At 41.9% G+C, this 20,896-nt stretch overlaps 1 protein-coding gene across 1 annotated transcript in view; it reads right to left on the reverse strand.

Moving 5' to 3' along the window:
• TDRD7 (tudor domain containing 7) overlaps positions 1-20,896 on the reverse strand; it is a 60,191-nt gene that overhangs the window by 12,354 nt on the left and 26,941 nt on the right. Inside the window, exons 7-12 of the mRNA XM_054584634.1 lie at positions 18,137-18,720; positions 14,533-14,719; positions 7,029-7,140; positions 5,117-5,319; positions 4,019-4,153; positions 1,981-2,067 (exon numbers count right to left, since the gene is read on the reverse strand). Of these exons, the coding sequence (XP_054440609.1) occupies positions 1,981-2,067; positions 4,019-4,153; positions 5,117-5,319; positions 7,029-7,140; positions 14,533-14,719; positions 18,137-18,720 (1,308 nt within the window). The remainder of the gene's footprint in view (positions 1-1,980; positions 2,068-4,018; positions 4,154-5,116; positions 5,320-7,028; positions 7,141-14,532; positions 14,720-18,136; positions 18,721-20,896) is intronic.

Genomic DNA, 20,896 nt, shown 5'->3' on the forward strand with positions numbered 1-20,896 from the left:
TGAAGTACTTTCTTCATCAGTAAGAATGGGATGGTAAGGTTTTGTGAAGATTAAATGAGATTAGTCATGTTTAAAAGAAACTTTTAGTTTCTGGGAAATATTAAGCCTCACTAAATGTTGGTTGCACCGTTATTTGCTATTACTTGCATTTTGGGTTGCTCACTGTAGTGGTACAGAGCTTGGCTGGAAGAGGACGGAGTAAAGGCAGAGGAACCAGCTGGCATGGTATTGCAGCAATCTCGGCAAGAAATTACAAAGCTCTAAAACAGACAGAGTTTGGTGACCACTTGTACCAAGGGCTGAGGAAGATACATGAGTCACAGATTTCTCTTAAGAAACAGCTCGAATGGTTACCTGAATGGAGGTACCACCAAAATACAGACATAGGAGGAAGACAAGATGAAGGAAAGGTAATTTTGGTTTCAGACATGCAGAGCTTGAGGAATTTGTGAGATGGACAATTAAGCTGGCTTTTTGCCCAAATCTGAAGCCCATCAAGGGCTGGAAACTAATTTGGGAGACATTAGGACTGAGATAATAACTGAAACTATGAGAAGGCGTTGCCTAGAAGGATGCAGAGGCTGAAAAGAGTGGTGAGCTGGGGCAGAACCTGGGGACACTGACACTTCAGCCACGGTGGTGGCGTGGGGAGTGAAAAACAAGAGGAGGAATCATTAGAACATTGTGAGGAAAATTAGGAGGATTAGATAACATGGTAGCCCAGTGAAAAGAGAATTTCAAGTTTCCACACTGTTGGATGCAGCAAAGAGGTCTGGTAGAATGACAGCTGGAAGATAATGATCAGGTTGTACAATTAAGGTGTTGTTACAGGAACAGGCACCCTGGTGCAGTGCAGGCAGCAGTCGAACAGCTGAAGACTGACCGGGAGGTGGTATAGAAAGTGAATGCAGACCACGCAGGGTGTGTCTGGGGGAAGAGCGATGGAAGGGAGAGAATGGCTACAGAATAGAGCTGGTTGAACACATGGAGCAAGTTCAAAATGTATACATACTAAATAAAGCTTATCATGTCAAGAACAAATACATCATTTAAACATAGGACCTGCTTTTCATTAGTCATTTTTCTTTCTACGTATCTCTAAGAGAATAAATACTTTTGCTATCTCAAAGGTAGACAATATACGATTTGATAGTAAGAAAAACAACAATAGATATTTATCTAAATACTTGAGCATATGCTGAAAGGTATTTTTGCCAAAATGTCATAGCCTGATTCCACACATGAAGAAACTCAAGTTGAGAGATACTCTACAAAATACCACTATTCTTTAAAAGACCATGAACAATAAAGAAAGAGTAACTGCCAGGTTGGAGAAAACTGAGAACCCATGACGACTAAATGCAACTTGGGATCCTGGACCAGAAAAAGGACATTTGAAGGACAACCTGAATAAATGAACATTTATTCATTTAGTTATACCTTATTGATTTATTTGTACTATATTTTATATACATATTCATTGCTATATTTCTACTTTGTACATATGTAAATACATAGATAATAAAAGTGTGTGTGTATAGACACAAAGATAGTAAAAGTAGAAAGGAATGAATAGGAATGAGAAACACCAAATTCAGCTGGCAGCTCCCCCAGGGGTGGGATGCATGGAGAGCACCAGCCATGTTGGTCAGATTTTATTTCTCAAACTGCTTTTTCCATTTTAAAAAAAAAATTGTTTGTGTGTCTGAAATATTTCATAATACGTTTTTAAAAAGTCACCCTGACCAGTGTGGCTCAGTTGGTTGGGAGCTGTCCCGCAAGGCGGAGCGTCGCCGGTTTGATTCCCAGTGGGGGCACACGCCTGGGTTGCGGGTTTGGTTCCCTGTCAGTGAGCATGCAAGAGGCAACTGACTGATGCTGCTTCTCTCTCACATCGATGTTTCTCTCCCTCTCTTTAAATAAATAAATAAATAAATAAATAAAATCTTGGGGGGTGGGGAGTCAAGTGACTGATTTTACCTCTACTCGTAACCATTTTCCTTTGCAATGGATGAGGCAGATTTTCCCACAGAAGGGTAAGGAAACGAAGTACTCTGAGGTCATGTGCTGCAAGACAGAATTGCATGGCACTGTTATTACTCTTAGCAAAGAGCATATTGCTACACAATTAGAAAAACAACCGTGGAACTCAGGCCGACTGCTTCACCCGCATGTAATCAGAGGATGCTGTACATGTCCCGGGGCTTGGAGAACTTCTGCACTGTTTCTCTACATTTGTTGATGGCAGTGATCTATGCTCCTATGCACATGGCTCATAAATCATCCCTGTTGAAATGTCTAAAAATGTTAGCATGGATGTCAGTATGATTCATCCAGGCTCTGGCGCCATCAGTTAAACATGAAGAGGGAGAATGAATCTGACATAGAAGAGCCGGGATGAAAAGTGAGGAGGTTGGGCTAACTGTCTGTAAGGTCTCTTTTTTTGAATCTTTTAAGATTTAGATTCAAAGCTAGGATTTCAATTCCAAGAGAAATGTTATCAACAGAAATGCAGATGTCAGAGCCAGTGAAATGGCAACACCTCACAGCTGAAGGTCTCCTCATCCCGCTCTGCTGCTGTGACTTGAAGCTGGGGACCTACCATGGTCTCTTTCCTTCAGGGTGAATGTACTTTTCCCCACAGGTAATGTCTCCACTTGGGTTACAAGAGCACTAGGTACTATCAAGAGTGCCCTTCACTGCCACGGGTTAGAAGCACACACATGCAAATGAGTTGCTGGAGTCAGCCTCTCCGGGTGTCTCAGGTTCCTCCAAGACAGACTAACAAATCCAACCCAACTAATGACCTTGAGATACATCTAAAACATCTGTAACACACAAAAAGTAAAGGTGTAGGTCTAATGCCTGAATTCTAAGCTGTAGTCTGAATTTTGCTTAACCTAAGTCAGCAAAATCTTTGAAATACCTATTCAATGTAAGACACCAGATTAGCAACTATAGGACTGAAATGGATTAGGAGTTTACCAATAAAGTTCAATCTCTGCTCACAGGAAGCCTACACTCTAGTAAAACAACCAAATACCCAAATAACTAAAACACACTACTGCCTAAGTGCCATGGGGCCCTCACTGTGCTTTGTAGGCAAGGGGTCTCTTCCAGGGCATGGGATCAAGGTTGAAGTGGCATTGGGGTTGAGTCACTCGGAAACCACAGCATATTCTGGATCATGACTATACTGTCCTAATGGAGGTAAGGAAATCACCTTAGAACCTTAAAGCAAAACCTCTCCATATCCTGATTCAGAAAAGAATACTAGATTTAACAGGTAAGGAACTTATTAATAAATTTAAACTGCAGAACCACATTTACTGAGGTGGCAGGTTCTGAGAGACCATAAAGAACTTGGGGAGTGATGCCTCAGAAGTTTTATTCTCACCTTGACTAGTATGACTCTGTGACTGAGCACTGGTCTGTGAACCAAAGTGTCACCGGTTCAATTCCCAGTCAGGGCACATGCCTGGGTTGCAGGCCAGGTCCCCAGTGGGGAGGGGGGCACTTGAGAGGCAACCACACATTGATGTTTCTCCCTCCCTCTCTCTCTAAAAGTAAATAAAAATTTTAAAAGTGTTTTTAAAAAAAGTTTTATCCTCTTAAATCTCATGGTTGTGTCTTTGTCCAAGGCAAAGCAGCCAGCTGGCTCCAGCTGATAGAGACACAGAAAGCTGTACTGTAGGATCATCACCTGCACCTTGTAACAAATCTGCCAGTTTTTGAGCACTTCCTATACACCAGGCACTGTGCTAATTAAGCAGGCTTGCAACGTGTTCTCATGACACCCCTATGGGTACATAGGGTTACTACCCTCATTTTACACTGCAGAAATCAGTGGGGGGAGGGTCTTGTTTGTTTTAAAGTATGCAGTCTGTGGCTCTCTCCCACCATTCTAGAAATTCTACCTCAAACTATTCAAAAGTTACTCATACTTAGACAAATTTAGTGACCACTCTTAGTTGCAATTTTAGGACTGATTTTATGGGTAGATGATGCCCCGCGATACCTTGCAACGGAAGTAGTCCTCTATCTTGTGCAGGAGGTCGTTGAGCTTGTTCAGACCCTTACAAGGCACCTGGCAGTAGAGTGTGCCATCAGAGCAGATATTAGTCACCCTGACATTTGTGTACATAGCATCAACCTGGAACGAACAAAGGACATGCCAGGAGGCTTGAGAACAGAGCACAGGGCTGCCTACTAAATATCTCATTAAAAGTCTTTGCATTTTAAAATCTTCTAAGTTGGAGGATAGATATGATAGAATGGATTTCACAACTTAAATGTGAAAAACTGATTTAGATACCTCTCTTTCCAAAAGGAATATCTGATATCATTTGTGCCAGGCACAAAGTAGACTTTTTGCATACATTAATATTAACACTTTCCATTGTCTGAAAAGCTGAGAATTATCCTTAATTTTAGTTCATTTTCTCCCCATTAATTTAGGGAAAAAATGACTACATAAGACATTTTTACAACATTAACAGAAATGAAAATAAAAACTCTCACCAAATCAATCCCATTATCAGCCTATTTTCTAATCTGTATCCATAGTCCACATGAATTTTAGTAATTTAAAAAAGTTTTAATCATCATAAAAGTTTAATTTTAGCTATCTTTTAGTCAAATCATAACATAAAAATAATTTACTGTCATTCCACTTATTAAAACAAATATTTTCCTAATGTTGCTATGAAGCCTTTAAAAGGATCAATTTTAACATGTCATCCTATTCTTTAGAATGGCTGTTCCAAAATTTACTTAAAGGTTTTCTTCTTTGTGGACATCTATGTTCTTCACATTTTAAAAATGTTAAAGCTAATAATTTAATAAACATCTTTCTCTATTATCTTTGCAAAATAATTCCAAATGAAATTAATATATGCTTATTGTAGAGACTGGAAAATAAAACAAAAATCCAATTCCTAATAATTACTATTTAGGTTTTGGCATTTCCTCACTTCCAGTCCCCCTTCCTTTTTTTTTTCAATACATACAAAGTCTATCTCTATCTAGTGTGAGCCTAAAATTTGTAACATTTTTTTCTGATAACTTTCTTTCCTTTGATATGTGTAACAGATGACAATAGTGGTCACAGTGGTACCTGAAGGTGAACCTCTAGTGACTTGTCACAAATGGCCTTTAAGCAGGTGGCATTGATATTGATATCATCTTCTCCTGAGGTATCATACAGAACAACAAGTGGAATATCAGTTTTTTCAAGAATTTCCACTGCAAAGATCTTTCCACAAGTTAAAGATTCAACCACCTTCACTAAACCAGGATCATCACTTAGAGCTTCCAACCCTGAAAAATATTGAATATTTTAATGTCTATTTAATTAGCAGAATCATTTTAAGATGGATAGATTGATTGCATTTGTTATGGATACTTACTATAATTATGAATCTATTACAAAATTCTTAAATTTTATGGGGAAGCTTTGTTTTATAATCTCCTTTACATAAAGCACCAGTAAGTTTTAAGATATATATTATAATGTGAATGCCTTTTTGAATGCTCACACTAAGGCAGGCAACTTAAAACAAGAAGGAAAATTGATGATCAATCAGAATTTCTACCTACGGAGAAATAGCCTTCACTTTATATATAAACACATACTTAAAAAGTCTAATACATGAAAGAAGACACCAATGAATTATATCTGCCGGTTATGTATTTGTAATGTCCTTCCTGAAAATATACCGTTGACTTTTTTCATTTTCTAATTAATACACACAATGATTTCTCTTTTATAAAATGAACGTGAATTTATTGGAAATTTAGACACCCATCTTTCCTTCGTTCCTTTTTTTCCTTTCTTCTTCCTTTTTAAGTACACCACAATGACCCTAAAGATACCAAATTTTTTTCTAATTTTTCACAGAAAGATTAAATAGTATTTAACATAATATGGATATAGGTGAATTTTATTTTAATTACTCTTTAAATTCTTTGAAAACTATAATTTTATGTATCATACATATGACAACTTTGAGTTAATCTATTAAACTAATTAAAACTAGTTCATGTTTTCCTGACATTTATTTTCATATTTATCCCCTTTAAGTCCATAAGTAAAAGCTCACAGGCTCCCTCTGAGCTACCTTTTTCCTGTTCTTATTTCATTCTCTAGGCACAAGTGTTTTGCTGTTATCAGACCTTTCATTTCAGCATCCTAAATCCTGTCCTATGCTCTTGATATGTTCTTTTCAAAACTAACAACCACAAGTCTGTAACAGTCTTTTAAAATAACTTGAGATTTGTCTCACAGACAGAGCCAAACCCTGTCCCTCTGACATAAAGATTTATCCTTGCTGGCAAGGAGGGCTCTCTCGACCGGGCTAATTTTTAGGAAAGAACTTTGATCGCTTTCTGAGTTTTGCTCAGGCTCTCTTGGCAGGATGCGCACAATTTCAGGGTCTTCCTTCCTCACTAGCATGGCCACTGCAGCCTCCAGACTCCCAGGTCGTCCCTACAATGTCACTCTCACACATGTGTGTTCCTCTGTGCTTTCTTGAGGAGGAAGAAAAGAACAGCGATACATTGATTATGCCAGAGACTGCACAGGACCTATAGCCGAACTTGTGACTGGGCACACGGAGGCGCGTTACTTGGTAATAAGCCGGGCCTGCAGAGTCTATATCACTGGAACTAAAGTTGGGAGTCACTTCAAAACAGGCTGAATAACATGATTTAAACTGATCAAATTTCATGCTACACGGCCTCTAGCAGTTTTTACTAGAGCAATTAGAACAACAACAAAAAGACCCTTTAAGATGGCCAATAGACTTTTTATTAAAAAAAATATGTAATATATAGAAAAAATTAAACATAATTTTTATAATAATCACATCTTATAAAGATGATATTAGACATTAATTTATTTATACCTTTCAAGAAACAACACATTATAACACCCTGAGAAACACAGTACAGTTTTTAGGATTTAAGCACAAAGTACAACGGTAATACTGTATCAAAATGGAAAGACCTTTCAAAAAAGTTCCTCTTACCTGCTAGCTTACACTTTGTAGCTTGGAATGAGAGTGAACAGAACTTCGGGTTCAATTTGTATGCTTTGCTCTTTTCAACATTTTCACTAAATCCATAGTCAACATAGCATACCTAATGATAACAAAAACAATGTTTAGGTTCAAATTAAATACTTTATCCCCACTTTTTATGGACTCGCGTGATAGACTTAATTGGTTCCCTTTTATTACACAGTTGCCATGTAAGTGGCGCCACACTGCCTGGGAAATGCCAGGAGAGGTGCCATCTCTCAGCTCCAAATAGAAAGGTCCGGGGCTGGGACCAGGGGCTACGGCCCCGTCTTCCAGCCGCACTTCCCCCTGCTCCTTTCCATGGGGAGGACAGGGACCTGTGCTGAGCTCCGGTGCCCGGCTGCTGTCAGCTTCTTGGCAACACACTCAGCTGGCTCTGCAGCCTGGCTGCCCCGCCCTTTCACTCCTATCATAATGCTCGCGCCACCTTATTCTTCCTTGACTCGCACACTTCCACTAAAGATCTGTGTCCTCTAGGCAGCAGTATTTGTTTCTAGAGAGGGAGTCATGCTGGTGACTCCCCAATTCTAAATTCCCAAAGCAGCAGTCAAGGTGGCTGCTCTCGGCTATGATGCTCCCAGGCACCCAGATGCTTTCTGTCAACGACAACAATGATGTCATGGCTGGATAACACTGAATTCTACGCTGTAAGAACAGACATTTATTTGATTTTTTTTTTGATAATAAACTTTTTTTCTGCCTACCCCCTACCACTTTCCCTTGCCCCCTCCTTCCTTCCCTCCCTCAGCTCTTCCCCTTTGGTTTTGTCCATGAGTCCTTGCTGTATGTTCCTTGACTTTCCCCTTCCCTTCCTTTTCCCCGCCACCTCCCCTACTTCCCTCTTGTCTCTGTTGATTTCTTTTCCTTTCAGTGTTGCTGGTCTTATTTTCCTTGCATCTTTGTATTGTTGGTTAGGTTCCACTTATAGGTGAGATCATATGGTATTTGTCCTTCGCCCCCTGGCTTATTTCGCTTAGCATAATGCTCTCCAGTTCCATCCATGCTGTCGCGAAGTTTAGTAGTTCTTTTTTTCTTTGTGCTGCATAGTATTCCATTGTGTATATGTACCATAACTTTTTGATCCAGTCATCTACTGATGGGCATTTAGGTTGCTTCCAACACTTGGCTATTGTAAATTGTGCTGCTATGAACATTGGGGTGCATAGGTTCTTTTGAATTGGCGTTTTGGGATTCTTAGGGTATAGTCCCAGCAGGGGAATCACTGGATCAAAAGGCAGTTCCATTTTCAGCTTTTTGAGGAAATTCCACACTGCTTTCCGCAGTGGCTGCACCAGTCTGCATTCCCACCAACAGTGGACTAGGGTTCCCTTTTCTCCACAGCCTTGCCAGCACCTGTTGTTTGTTATCTGTTTATGATGGCCATTCTGACTGGTGTGAGGTGGTACCTCATGGTGGTTTTGATCTGCATTTCTCTGATGGCTAGTGATGCTGAGCATCCTTTCAAATGCCTTTGGGCCCTCTGTATCTCCTCCTTGGAAAAGCGTCTGCCCAGGTCCTTTGCCCATTTTTTGATTGGATTGTTTGTCTCCTTGGAGTGGAGTCGAGTGAGTTCTTTATATATTTTGGAGATCAAACCTCTATCTGATGTATCATTAGTGAATATATTTTCCCATAGGGTTGGCTCCCTTTTCATTTTGCTGATGTTTTCTTTTGCCATGCAGAAGCTTCTTATTTTTATGAGGTCCCACTTGTTTATTCTTTCCTTTATGTCCCTTGCTTTAGGAGACATAAAAATTGAAAAAATTTTTCAGTGAAAAAATTGCTGCGTGGGATATCTGAGAGTTTCTTGCCAATGTTCTCCTCTAGGACTTTTATGGTGTTGCGACTTATATGTAAGTCTTTTATCCATCTTGAGTTTATTTTTGTGTATGGTGTCAGCTGATGATCCAATTTCAATTTTTTGCATGTAGCCGTCCAGCTCTCCCAACACCATTTGTTGAAGAGGCTATTATTGCTCCATTTTATGCTTCTGCCCCCTTTGTCAAATATTAGATGCCCATAGAGACCTGGGCTTATTTCTGGGCTTTCTATTCTGTTCCACTGGTCTATGGGTCTGTTCTTGTGCCAGTACCAGATTGTTTTGAGTACAGTGGCTTTGTAGTAGAGTTTGATGTCCGACTTTTTTGTTTGATTTTTTCCAAGGGTGTACAGCTGGGTTAGGCCTTCATCCAGGTCAGCAAAAGCCAGAATCTGCTGGACAGAGTTCTGTGTCTGCAGAAACCTGCACAGCACTTCCTCACGATTAGCACGATCAGGAAGAATCTGGTTATTATTTTAAGAATATTAGTAAAACCTTCCATTGAAAAGGATTCAACAAAGACTTTTCTGGATAAAAAAAAAATCTAGAAACATTAAGCTGTGGTTTAGAATGAAAACTAAGAATCTGAGGGAAAATGTTAAAAACCTTTTATGCTTCTCTAGTTAAAGTGGATGACTGTTATGAAAACAAAATAAAACAAATCCAGGGCAAAGGAAGAGTACGTAATAGAGAGTTTTACTTTCTGCAGCAAAGTTCACAGCTTCTTAGTACCTAGATTATGATACCAAACACACACGCAACAGTAGTTCTTCTAAGCAGAGAATCTCAGGAAAATAAGAATAGAGAAACCACTTAGGTGTTTCCTGGCCGCCTGATAACTGGACCTGTGGAGCCCGCACACTGCACATTGGAAAGGACTGTCGCTCAAAGTCCGTGTCTTGACTCAATGCGCCTTTAGGCCTAGATCTCAGCGGGGTTCCCCCTCCAGGCAGCCAGCCATTTAGAGGTACAGGCCCCGTCCGCCAGTCTCAGAGCGGCACCTGGTCTCCCTTCCCACAGGCCTCAGGATTCAGGCAGCTTTGGTACCCTTTCATGGCTGCCGCCACCTGCGACGTGGATTCTGCTCTTCCCAGACCGAAAGTGGGGATAGCATGACCTGACAAGAGGATATAGTATGTGAAACTATGATTCCTAGGAAATTTAGAACATATTCGTAGCACCAATAGGCTACAGGATAACTGCTCTAAAATCTTCAAAGGGTTTCTGCAATGTTTAGAGCTTGTTTTCTTTCTTTCCTTCCTTCCTTTCTCCCCCCCCTTTCCTTCCTTCCTTCCTTCCTCCCTCCCTCTCTTCTTCCCTTCCTTTTGAATCACAATACCATATATTTGTATGGCAGGTGAAGTTTATAAAACAGTTGCCCATGGATCGACCAGCTTGACTCTCCACACTCTGCTCAGTGTGCTCGGCTCCGTAGTGTTCCTCTGATGCTCTGGGATCAGCACAAGCAGGCTCAAAAGCCTGCGAGCGGGCCCCAGCCCATTCCTGGTCCTCTGGCACCATCAAGTGGCCAAAGGTCTCATAGCGCCACCTGAGTAATCACCAGCCCACATTCCCAGGATGTGGGTCTAGGTCAGGCCAAACTGGCGCCAACCCCAGGAGGTGACTGCAGGTCCTGACTGCAGGACCTGTCTCATACCAAAGTCTGCAAAAAGCAAGGAGGTAATTCATACTCGCTCTCAGGCATAGTACCGTTCAAGGGAAACAAGACTTGCTAAGTAGTTGCGGTTTCTCCAGATGAAGGGAAAAATTCATCTCTGTCAGGCTCATCCTCATGTGGGGATCTTGTCCCCCATTTGGGGAACAAGATCAGGCCAGAATTGCTGTAACTACTGCTGTATTAAGATCTTAGTACTGTACAATATACTAAGCCACCCTTTTTTATTCCTAATACCAGCTCACAGCGCTCAGGAGAATGGAACAGCTGGTTTCATTCTCCTTTGGAAGATCCCCCCGACTCTAGCCCTCCTGGTTTTCCTTCTCCTTTGTCGTTCTTACAGTCTTCTTCTCTCCTCTCATGCCCATCATCTAAATGCTGGCGTGTTTCAGAGGCTGGTTCTGGGTCCCCTTCTCTTCTCTATGGCTATTCTTTCTCTAGATGATCTTACCTGGTGCCATGACTTCAATGCCTATGCCTCTGCCGCCCCATTGGGTGTGTCTCCATCCTGACTGCTCTCTTGAGTTCCAAACTCAGCCATGTGAAATCTGGTAGCTATCCTCAAGCCTAACAGGTCCTACAAAATTCTTGATTCACCTACATCCTGGTTCTCCTCCTTGACTTCACAGTCAATAAAGGGCACCATTGTCCACCCGGTTACTCAAGTCCTAACCCAGCAGCCACCCAGAATCTTTTTTTCTTACCTCCGAATCCGGTGAATTAGTGTCTTGTCAGTTTTACCTCCAAATATATCCTGTTACTTCCGTCTCCACTAATGCCTCCCTAATTCAAGTTACACTCTGCTGGCTGGTGCAATAGCTAACTGGTCTGTCTTTCTTTGTACTACTGCAATGCTCCCCAACACAGGTGCTGGAATAACGCTTGGAGCACATGAACCCAATCACATCTCTCTGCCGATCCCTTCCTGCAGAGTTAATCACAGCACCCTCGTTATTTCCTTCCCTGCACTCAAATGGTCGTGTTTGTTCATTGTATACTTCCTCATCATCTGCCTTTTTTCACTAGAATGTAATCTTCTTGAGAACAAAAACTCGTCTGTCTTTTCCCCTGGCCCAGAACAGGGGGAAAAAAAAAATAAAAAGAACAAAAAGTACATTAGGCAGCAGGGAGGAGGATATAAGAGGGTTAAGTGGTGATGGGAAAAAAAATACCATAAATTTTTTTTTTTAAGTGTTATCAGGCAAATAGTAGCATGATGATAGAGTCAGAGAAGTTTAATGCCTTTCCCAAGGCCACACAGCTAGAAATGGCAGAGCTGAGACTCAAACTCAGTTGTAACTGACTCCAGAGCTTGAATTCCCACAGTAGAGGTAAGGGAGGGAGGGAGGCCCAAGTGATTTCTGCCATTCAGATTTCAGACCCGGAGAGATCCTTGTGGAGCATCTGCATTATTTACTGAAACACTGTCGCACAGATAATGTGTCACGAGGGTTTGTGTACAGTTCATCTCTTCATAAGCAATCTCTATGCCTTCAAACAGCTTAAGGTTTGTTGAACTTGCTAAGGGCAGGAAAACGGTCAGGAAGTAAACGTTTACCTAGGAACAGGTGGGGCAGTTATCCCCTATCAACTAGAGGCCACTCAGGTTTCTCATTAAGCTGAGAGCAGTGACGGGGTCACACTGCTGGTGTCCTGATCACTGGGACTTCCTGTTCCGTGCTGCGCTAAGGTTTCTGCGGTTTGCTAGTCCTCCCTCCCCCTCCCCAGCTCCACTTCTCCTCCTGGGGTCCTGACATCCTACTGTGGGGCACTCTGGCTTTGGTTCTTGGACCCTCTCCCAAGCGTTTCCCACCCCCACTCTTCCACACAGACATGTGTTAAAGGTTAACCCCTCTGTGGTTTTCTTTCCTGGAGGAGGTGCTGGTAAACACAGGGACGCACTATTGCAGTGTTTTCATGCATGTGACGTCCCCAGGGAAGAATATTACGGATAAAGCCCCAGCCAGGTGGCTCGGTTGGTTGGAGCGTCATCCCATGCACCAAAAGGTTGCAGGTTTGATCCCCAGTTGGGGCACCTATGGGAGGCAACCGATCAATGTTTCTCTAAGATCAATAAATATATCCTCAGGTGAGGATTTAAAAAAGATTCCAGACACAGACAAGGGACAGCTAAGAAGAGTTTTGTGGACCAAGAGCTCAGGCTACAAACCATTTAGTCCAGCGCCTTCCCTTTGTAAACCCAGGGCAATGGGGGGACCTGACCCCCTCCCCCTTGTACACACCCATTACCAGGCAGGGTCGGGACTAGAGCCCAAGCTGCTAATCACGTTGTGTTCTCTGCTGGTCATTATCAACTTGATCCTTACCTTTTTCTAGATATTTTTTTTTCAAATTTCATCCAAGTATGATTTACACTGAATTAAAAAAATGTCCATTTAAGTATAGTTTGATGGGTTTTGGCTAATGTAGATACCTGTATAATCACCATCACAAGACAGCAGATCATGTCTGCAGCTCCAAAAAGTTCTCTCTTCCTCCTTTGCGGTTAACCCCCCTCCAGCACCTGTCCCAGGCCACCACTGATCTGATTTCCATCACTACAGGTGAAGTCTACCCGTCCTCAGACCTCCCTGATATGGAGTCATGCAGCATAACTCTTTGCACCAGGCCGCTTTCAGTTGACAGCCTGTGGGTTTTTATCCACATGCCTGTGTTTTCAGCAGTTCATTACTTTTTAATGTTGAATAGTATTCCATTATGTGGACAAACTACAATTTATTTATATATTCACCTGTTGGTGAACATTTGGGTTGTTTCCAGTTTAAGAATATTATATACTAAAGCTGCCACAAATGTGTACAAGTCTTTTTGTGGACCTACATTTCCTCTTGTGTAAATATTTAAGGGTCATATGGTAAGTATTTAACTTTTAAGAAACCGCCAAACTGCTAACCAATTTTCAGATTTAAAACAAATTGCTTTAACGTTTTACCATGGTAGATTTGGTTCAGGAGTTTCCTAAATTTCTCTGGGAGCGGCAAAAAGGGGCTGGGTGGTAGGGCCTCTCCTGCCAAATGAAGTGGGCAGGAAGCAGCGGGCGCCCTCTCTGGCTGACCTCCTGATGCTGTGTTCGAAGGTGGGGGCGTCAGGGCAGAGTACCCAACAGACTGAGGCCTGGGTCCGGCCGTGGTTATCTGCACTCAGCGACATAGAAGGGATCGTTTGCCAGGGCTGACACTGGCGCAGGGAACAGCTTTTATTTATTTATATTTTTTAAAATTTGTTTTTCAGTTACAGTTGACATACAATTTTACATTAGTTTTAGGAACAGGTTTTATATTATGGAACAGGGGCCATGGAAATAGAAGTGTATTTCTGTGCTTATAAAATCTAGACATAGCTGTGCTGAATTCAGGGCGGGAGAGTCCTAGTTTTCTTCTCTGCACTAAGGGGAAGAGGCAAAGGGGAAAAGGCCGACCACCAGGAATGCGGCCAGGCCTTGAGGTCTGGGAGCCTGCTGAGGCAAGAGACTGGTGACACAGTGCTCTGGCCGTTCCAAGTGCATGTCCCAAGTCCTGCTTGGGGTCCCCAGCTGACTGCAGAAGAGGGCAGAGCAAGAATGCCACCTCCTCTGATCTGTATTGTTCCCCTTGCTCCAAAGTAATGACCTTGACCGGAGGCCCAGAGAGCTCTGATCAGCAGTTATTATTTCTCCTGGGAGCGGGAATAAAGGGTTTTCCTGATTACATCGTGGATTACGGACACTTCCATGGAGGGGAATTTCTCCTTGTTTTTTTCTAATTAAAACTTTGAGATAATATAACTACCACTGACTTAAAAGCTGACAGCGACAATCTTTTATAGACTATCTCTTCAACTTCTGAAGAAAATTAAATTGTTTTATTGTGTCCTTAGGATATACGATTAGAAGCATTATTTTCATTTGAAAATTTACATGCTTGTTGTCACAATGCTATGACAAAGTAAACAGTGCTTGCCTTTATTTTGTTCCCTTCTGTTGAGGTGATCTGTGCCCGTAACCAAGCGTCCTCCTCGGCATTTACAGCCAGCAACTGCCCAACATGCACAGTCTGGACTGGTGTGATCTTAGGATTCTTACTGTAATACTCCTTCATTTCATCTTCCATTAATTCCTGAGCACCAGAATAGTCTTTACCCACATACCTGAATTAGTTAAAGGAAGAGAACACAAATGAAGCAACACAGGAAGAGATGATCTATACAAATTCATTAATATTACTGGTTTTCTACTGTCACCTTGGGTTCCAGTCTCAGATTTGCTTATATCAACAGGGAGAAGAACATGTATTTAGCAAACACGTATATCAATGAAAGAAAATATAAAATGTGGCACTCACGCAAAAAAGGACAAGATCCAATAGACCACAAAACAGGGCACAAATGCTCAACAACAATCCAGCAGTTGGGGAGTCTTCAGGAGGATGAAGCAGAGAGAAGACTCCAGGGAAGGGAAGAGAGGGAGACAGGGAACAGGGAGACTCCAGTGGAGGCCAGATAGCAAGAGTGGACACAGAGGTCTGACTGAGGCTGCTGGGAGCTTTGCAGATTACTGGGAGAGAATCTAGTTGATAGTTTTGCCTAACTAAGGCTGGGTCTAAACAAGGCTCAAGCTCTGAACACCGGTGAAATTTTACTAGAGGAAAACAAGCCCTTAAATTAAACACACTAAACATAACTTTGTGGCAACCCCTCCCCAATTTACTGAACAAACTTGAACACATTACAACAAAATGTTGAGTTCTGATACCCTTTGAAGAGGCAACATGTTTTAACAAAATGCCTCTTAAATTGTTTGCGTTCTGAAAAGTACTTTTTCAGAAGACGTTCCTATCTCCTTCTACAATTTTGTGCTGTTGACAACTGCAGTCACTTTGTCCCAGTTCATGTTATCACAACATAACTATTTCCTTTCAGCCACAAACAGGCTGTTGTATTTTTGCCCTTCAGTCCTCAAAGATGATTCCATCAAAGGCCTCCTTGCAGGATGTAAAACCTGATGAATCAAGTTTGGCTCCTGTAACAGGAGCTGCCTCAGCCATATGATGATGGCTTTTTAGCTAGAAGGCTATGCTATCACCTGGCCAGGGAGATGGGGGATATGCCAAAAGCACATTGTTCTTCGTCCTGTGGTTCTAGCTTTTACTGAGGGCCCACGTGGTCCTATTGAGCATTAAGATACTACTCCTTTAGGGGTGTTTTTATTTTTAAGGAGTGTTTTCATGTATTCTTGGTAATTACCAGTAGAGCAGGAGATACCATAGTCAACCTACTCATAACTAGATTTTAAAAAGCTTTAGAAAGTCCTACACAAAATAGGAAAAAATGCCTCCGGGCAACGACCACTTTTAAAACCATTATTACATGCATTATTCACACCAGAAACAACTACAGTAGCTCCGTCGCACTCCATCATTTATGTTTATTGACTTTCGCAAATGCTAAGGAACGGCCTGCAATGCAGCAGCACTCCTGGCCCCAAAGTCTCCTGGAAGATCTGTCATTCTGCCCAACCGCCCATTTCCTGGGACCTGGAGTCTCCTGGGGCCTCCTTGTAGTGCTGCTACGGCCCTGGGAGCTCAACTGGCAGAGGCCTGGAATGTAAGCTGCACCTGTGGGTTTAGTCACCTGCCTCACACAGGCTCCTGCTGAGGAGGTGAACAGTGCAACCAGCAGAGATGGAGGGCTACACAGGTTGGGTGGAGTAGGGGGATGATGTTACCGTTGGTATGATAACAGCGGCAAGAATGCAGTCATACCTTGCCCCCAAATTACCTGAGCAAGCGGGCAAAGAACGGATGTAGGCCAATTTAGGTATGCCATAGTACAGAATTTTACAAAGTTACTTCTTGAGACCAGAGACAAAAGATTCCTATACTTGACCAGAGGATTCTGCTATAGCCCCTCTCTGAACCTTTCCTTACAAGTCACAGGCCTAGTTTCCAGGGCTTACTGCCTTGTCTGAGTGAAGATATGGGTATAGAACAGGTCTCAGCCCATCTGGGATGGGCTACATCTCCAGGGCAGTGGGGGATGCCAGTGATCTAGGGTCAACATAATGGCAGACACTATCCATTTGCTGAAATGTGCAATGCTAACTCCAGGATTCAACTTTACACTGGAAAAAAGGGTCTAAATAATCTGAGGACCCTAGGCCTAGTAATCCTGGAGGAGGCTGGAAGTCCTAGAACTGATTCCGATTCCTGCCAACCCTTTGGTAGGAGCACCAGAAATCACGCGATTGATCCAGTCCAGTGCTGGGTGCGTGGCCTCTGACAATGGCACCAATAGCTACTGGTAACAGACACCAAAGGTTCCTGCCAAACAGGCAGATTTACATTTGTTAATAATGTTAAATGGTAAAAGTTGGTAATATGTTCTTCACCATTCTTCCTTTACCTCTATTTTTTTAGTGAATTATAGTGGGACCTCTAACCCTCAGCTATCTATTTCTATCTTCAGGCCATACCACATCTGAGAATAAAAGCTTTATACATTCACTACTTCTGCGTAAAACAAGACTTCTCTCAAGTTTTTATACATTCTTCCAGATTGAGCATCCCAAGATATTTGATCTTCATTTCATTACCCAGTCAGACTGAGTAGTTTATTCAAATAGAAGAGCTTCAATATATTCGATCCATCCTTTCATTGAAGGACTTTATTTGTTGTGGCCTTTCTTTGGGCCTTCCCCGCTCAGCCATGACTCTTGGGGGGTAAGAGCCCAACCTGTGAGGCTTCTGTTCTGCTCTGGGCTTCTCCTGTTCAGTCCAGCCACAGCTGCACCCTAAAGCTCATACCTTCAGAGATCCATCTACACCAGTTCCCATTCTTTATCCCGAGTCAGTAACCGCAAATTACAGTCTTTCAGTGTTTCCTATGTATTCTATATTTTCTCCAGAGCTCCATGTCAAGTGCCTGGGGCTGGACTGCTTTTTGTAATTCCTGTTATCATCAGCTGCTCAGGTAATGACTCCTCCTCCCAGGCAATGATATCTAACCTCTCAAGAACTGGAGCACCTTTGGATCCAAGGTCTAACCTGATGTATTATACTAGGAAGGTGGTGCTTAGCTATTTTGACTTTTAGTAAACACCTGAGTCCCACATTAAATAATATGAACCACCTAGTGGGTGACTTAGCTTTCAGACCATATTTTCATTCCAATTTTTAAAACTGTTAGTAATCTCTTCTCACAAGAATAGTTATATATTTTGAACATTTAACAAATATTAACACTCTCTGTACAGATGAGTTTTTAAAAGTAATTTGGTTTCAAGATGTTCATCATCTTCTAGGTGAGACATTGTACTTCTTTAACCATAATGTAGAAGAAATAAAAATTAAAACTCCTAAGAGACACCCCCCGCCCTCAAAAACAGTTCTGGCAGTTGAGAGAAATGTCCAAAATATGAAGAAGAGGAGAATATATTATTATACTTCATTATAACTCTATATAGAACTTAGAATATATTATTCCTCCTCAACCCCCAGCACCCATGTGAAGAATAAGCAAGTAACAACAGTACACCAGGTTCCTAAAAAACTAGAAAATAAAACTTGCCTGATAACTACTTCATTTGTGTTGCTCAGTTCAACCACCAGTACAGACGGGGATGCCTCAGTTGGAATGGTTAATGGAGGAACTGTTACATACTCCATAACGGGATCAGCACTATCAACGTTCTTTTCTACTGGCAGATATTCTTGTTTAACCGTAGACTTGAGAGCATGATCGCCACGTGCTTGCTCTGTATCCTTCAGGCTTTTGTCGGTGGACGACGGGAGTTTAGCATACAGAATGGCCTTCTGGGGATTTCCAGAAATGTAGTCTATGGTGCACACATCAGAAAGCAAGGCAAGATTTTTTGAGGCATCCTTGGGGAATTTTACTTTGTACATGTCCTCAAATGCTTTTGGAAGCGCACTTGCCCAAAGACCACTTGAGTATTTCACCAGCAGCTCTGCAACTTTCTCTTTAAAGTCTCCTGGCATAACTGTTGGACCCCCTTTTGATGGCGGTGCTTGTTTTGGAGCAGGTAGTGGAGACGGAGGCACCTTTCCACCGTCGAGTTCACTTCGCAAGAGCTGCTTTCTCTTAGCCGGGTAAAGGAGCAAATCTTGACCACCGCTGGAAGGTTTTTCCACCTGGAAATTTTAAGTAAAGCAAATGACAGATAATTCAATGACTATAAACAGTCTGAAAACACATTAATCCATTTTAAATCTGAGAGCAACGCTGTTTTAAAATTAATCAAGAGAATACAAAAGTGTACACTTTATTCAATTACTTAAGACTTCAATGCATTGCCTTCACCTGCAACTAGCACCATGAGCCACATTTCAGAAATAAACAGAAATAAAAGAGCATTCATTTCCCTTGTGAGGCATTTGGCCTCCAACAACCCTAGGAAACCATGAGTGGTTCTGCCCCATGTACCCCGTAGCTCATTGAGTTCTCGCCGCCAAATCCAAGGCAACAGCTTACAAAGGTGACTGAACACAAGGTGGACTGAAGCTGTGGAGAGATGTCAGACCTGTCAGGAATAACCCCCTGGAAGGAAGTTAGGGAATATTTAGATGAAACCGAAGTGCTGTCTCTCCTTGCAATAGCCGAGAAAACCCTCAGCTTTCTGCTCTTCAGAGCCAGGCCCTCCAGCGGTGAGGCACAGTTTTTTACAACCACCACAGCTAAAAGCTGCAAGTGTTGCCCCTCCCGTAAACAAGAGTTAAAAATGCCTGGCATTTGTATGTCATCAAGTCTCTAATTTTATCTGCATAACATTCCTGAGAGGTTATGCCATGCTACGTAAGAGAAGAAAGAGAAGAAAAACTGATGTATGGCACCATTTTCCCAAGTTCTAAGCCTTTCTACTAGATCCAGCGTCAAAAACTACAGGCCTCAGCCCAAGAGAGCTCATCATTTGTTTTTGCAAAACCCATGAGCTAAGAATTTTAAATGGTTGAAAAAATTCAAAAGAATTATTTTTATGATGTGAAAATTATATGAAATTCAGTGTACACAGTTTTGTTTTGTTTTAACACATTCATGCTTGTTTGTTTACTGCTGGGTTTTGCACTGCAATAGCAGAGTCCAGTAGCTGTGCCAGACTGTGGGTGACAGTAACAAAGCTCTTGGCCCGCAAAGCCTTAAAAATTTACTATCTGGTCCTTTATAAAAATGTTTCTTGACCTCCAATTAGATTGAAGTTCATATTTATAGTCTTCTGAAATGTTCCTGTTTTGTCAGATCCTGCTCAGCTATTCCTTAGCTGCAATTTAAGCCTTAAAGAGAGTATTCCAGACCACAAAGGCAATAATACAAGCTTGCAAGAAGTCCTCTCTTCTCTAGGAATAATACAATATTAAACTATGGTGGGTGGGTAGCTTGATAGTAAAGGACATTTACTTCATTTTTAAAATAAAATGCTGAGGAAGAGAGAACATAAATATAGGTATGTAAAGAAGGTATTGTCTTGAGAAGAGATTTAATAAGTCAAAAAACATAGTTGATTTAATATTAAGATAGGTTCCTTTTAGTCTAAATATATATTCTAGATAATACATGAGGAGGATGAATATTAATGTAAATATAAAACATTAGGTTTTCCTCCTTATATTCTTCTGCTGATGTGTGTTGCTTCAATTTTGAGGACTGAAGAAAAATTCCTTGCCTGAAAAACCTAAAGCATCGAGGGAAGCAGAGGCAACTGCCTAGAGCCCGGCACCCACCCATGTTCAGCATCTGCAGGCATTCCCCATCATCGGGGGTGGGCTCCTGCCGATGCCTTGTGACACTTTGGGTGCTGCGTTAAACAACAGCCACAACTTATGTCCCTCATTTTAAGCTTTAGGGACACAAATGTTTAAGACTCCTCATTTTGCTCTCAAAGGTTAGTCTACCTCTCTAGAGACTCATATTTTAAACTCTGGAATGTTAAAATGCCCATCCTCACTGTGCTTTAAGACACTTAGTAAGATTGGGTATCTGGAGAAGGTTTGAGAGCACAAATGAAAAAATTAAACAATTCTATGTGAGTCATTCACTTGTTATAGAAAATCCTCATTAATGTAAGTTCAGATTTAGACATGGCAGTCCTCCATACCCAAAGCCAGCTGAGCCTTCTGGGCCCACCTTAAAGCCTTTCTTATTTACCTACCAGCCTCTTCTCAGTTTCAGTGGGTCAGTTTATTGGCCTGTGGAACTTTGCCTGCACCCCGCTATGGGAGAGATGGTAGGTAACATAAAAGATGAGCTCTCTTAACCGGGGAGTTCACACCATCTCCTTTGGTGATCGTCAGGAGGTTCTGGTATCTAATATGC

The sequence above is a fragment of the Pteronotus mesoamericanus genome, unplaced genomic scaffold, assembly GCF_021234165.1.
Source record: "Pteronotus mesoamericanus isolate MK-2021 breed Mesoamerican mustached bat unplaced genomic scaffold, CSHL_Meso_final contig_78, whole genome shotgun sequence".
NCBI classification, from domain to species: Eukaryota; Metazoa; Chordata; class Mammalia; order Chiroptera; family Mormoopidae; genus Pteronotus; species Pteronotus mesoamericanus.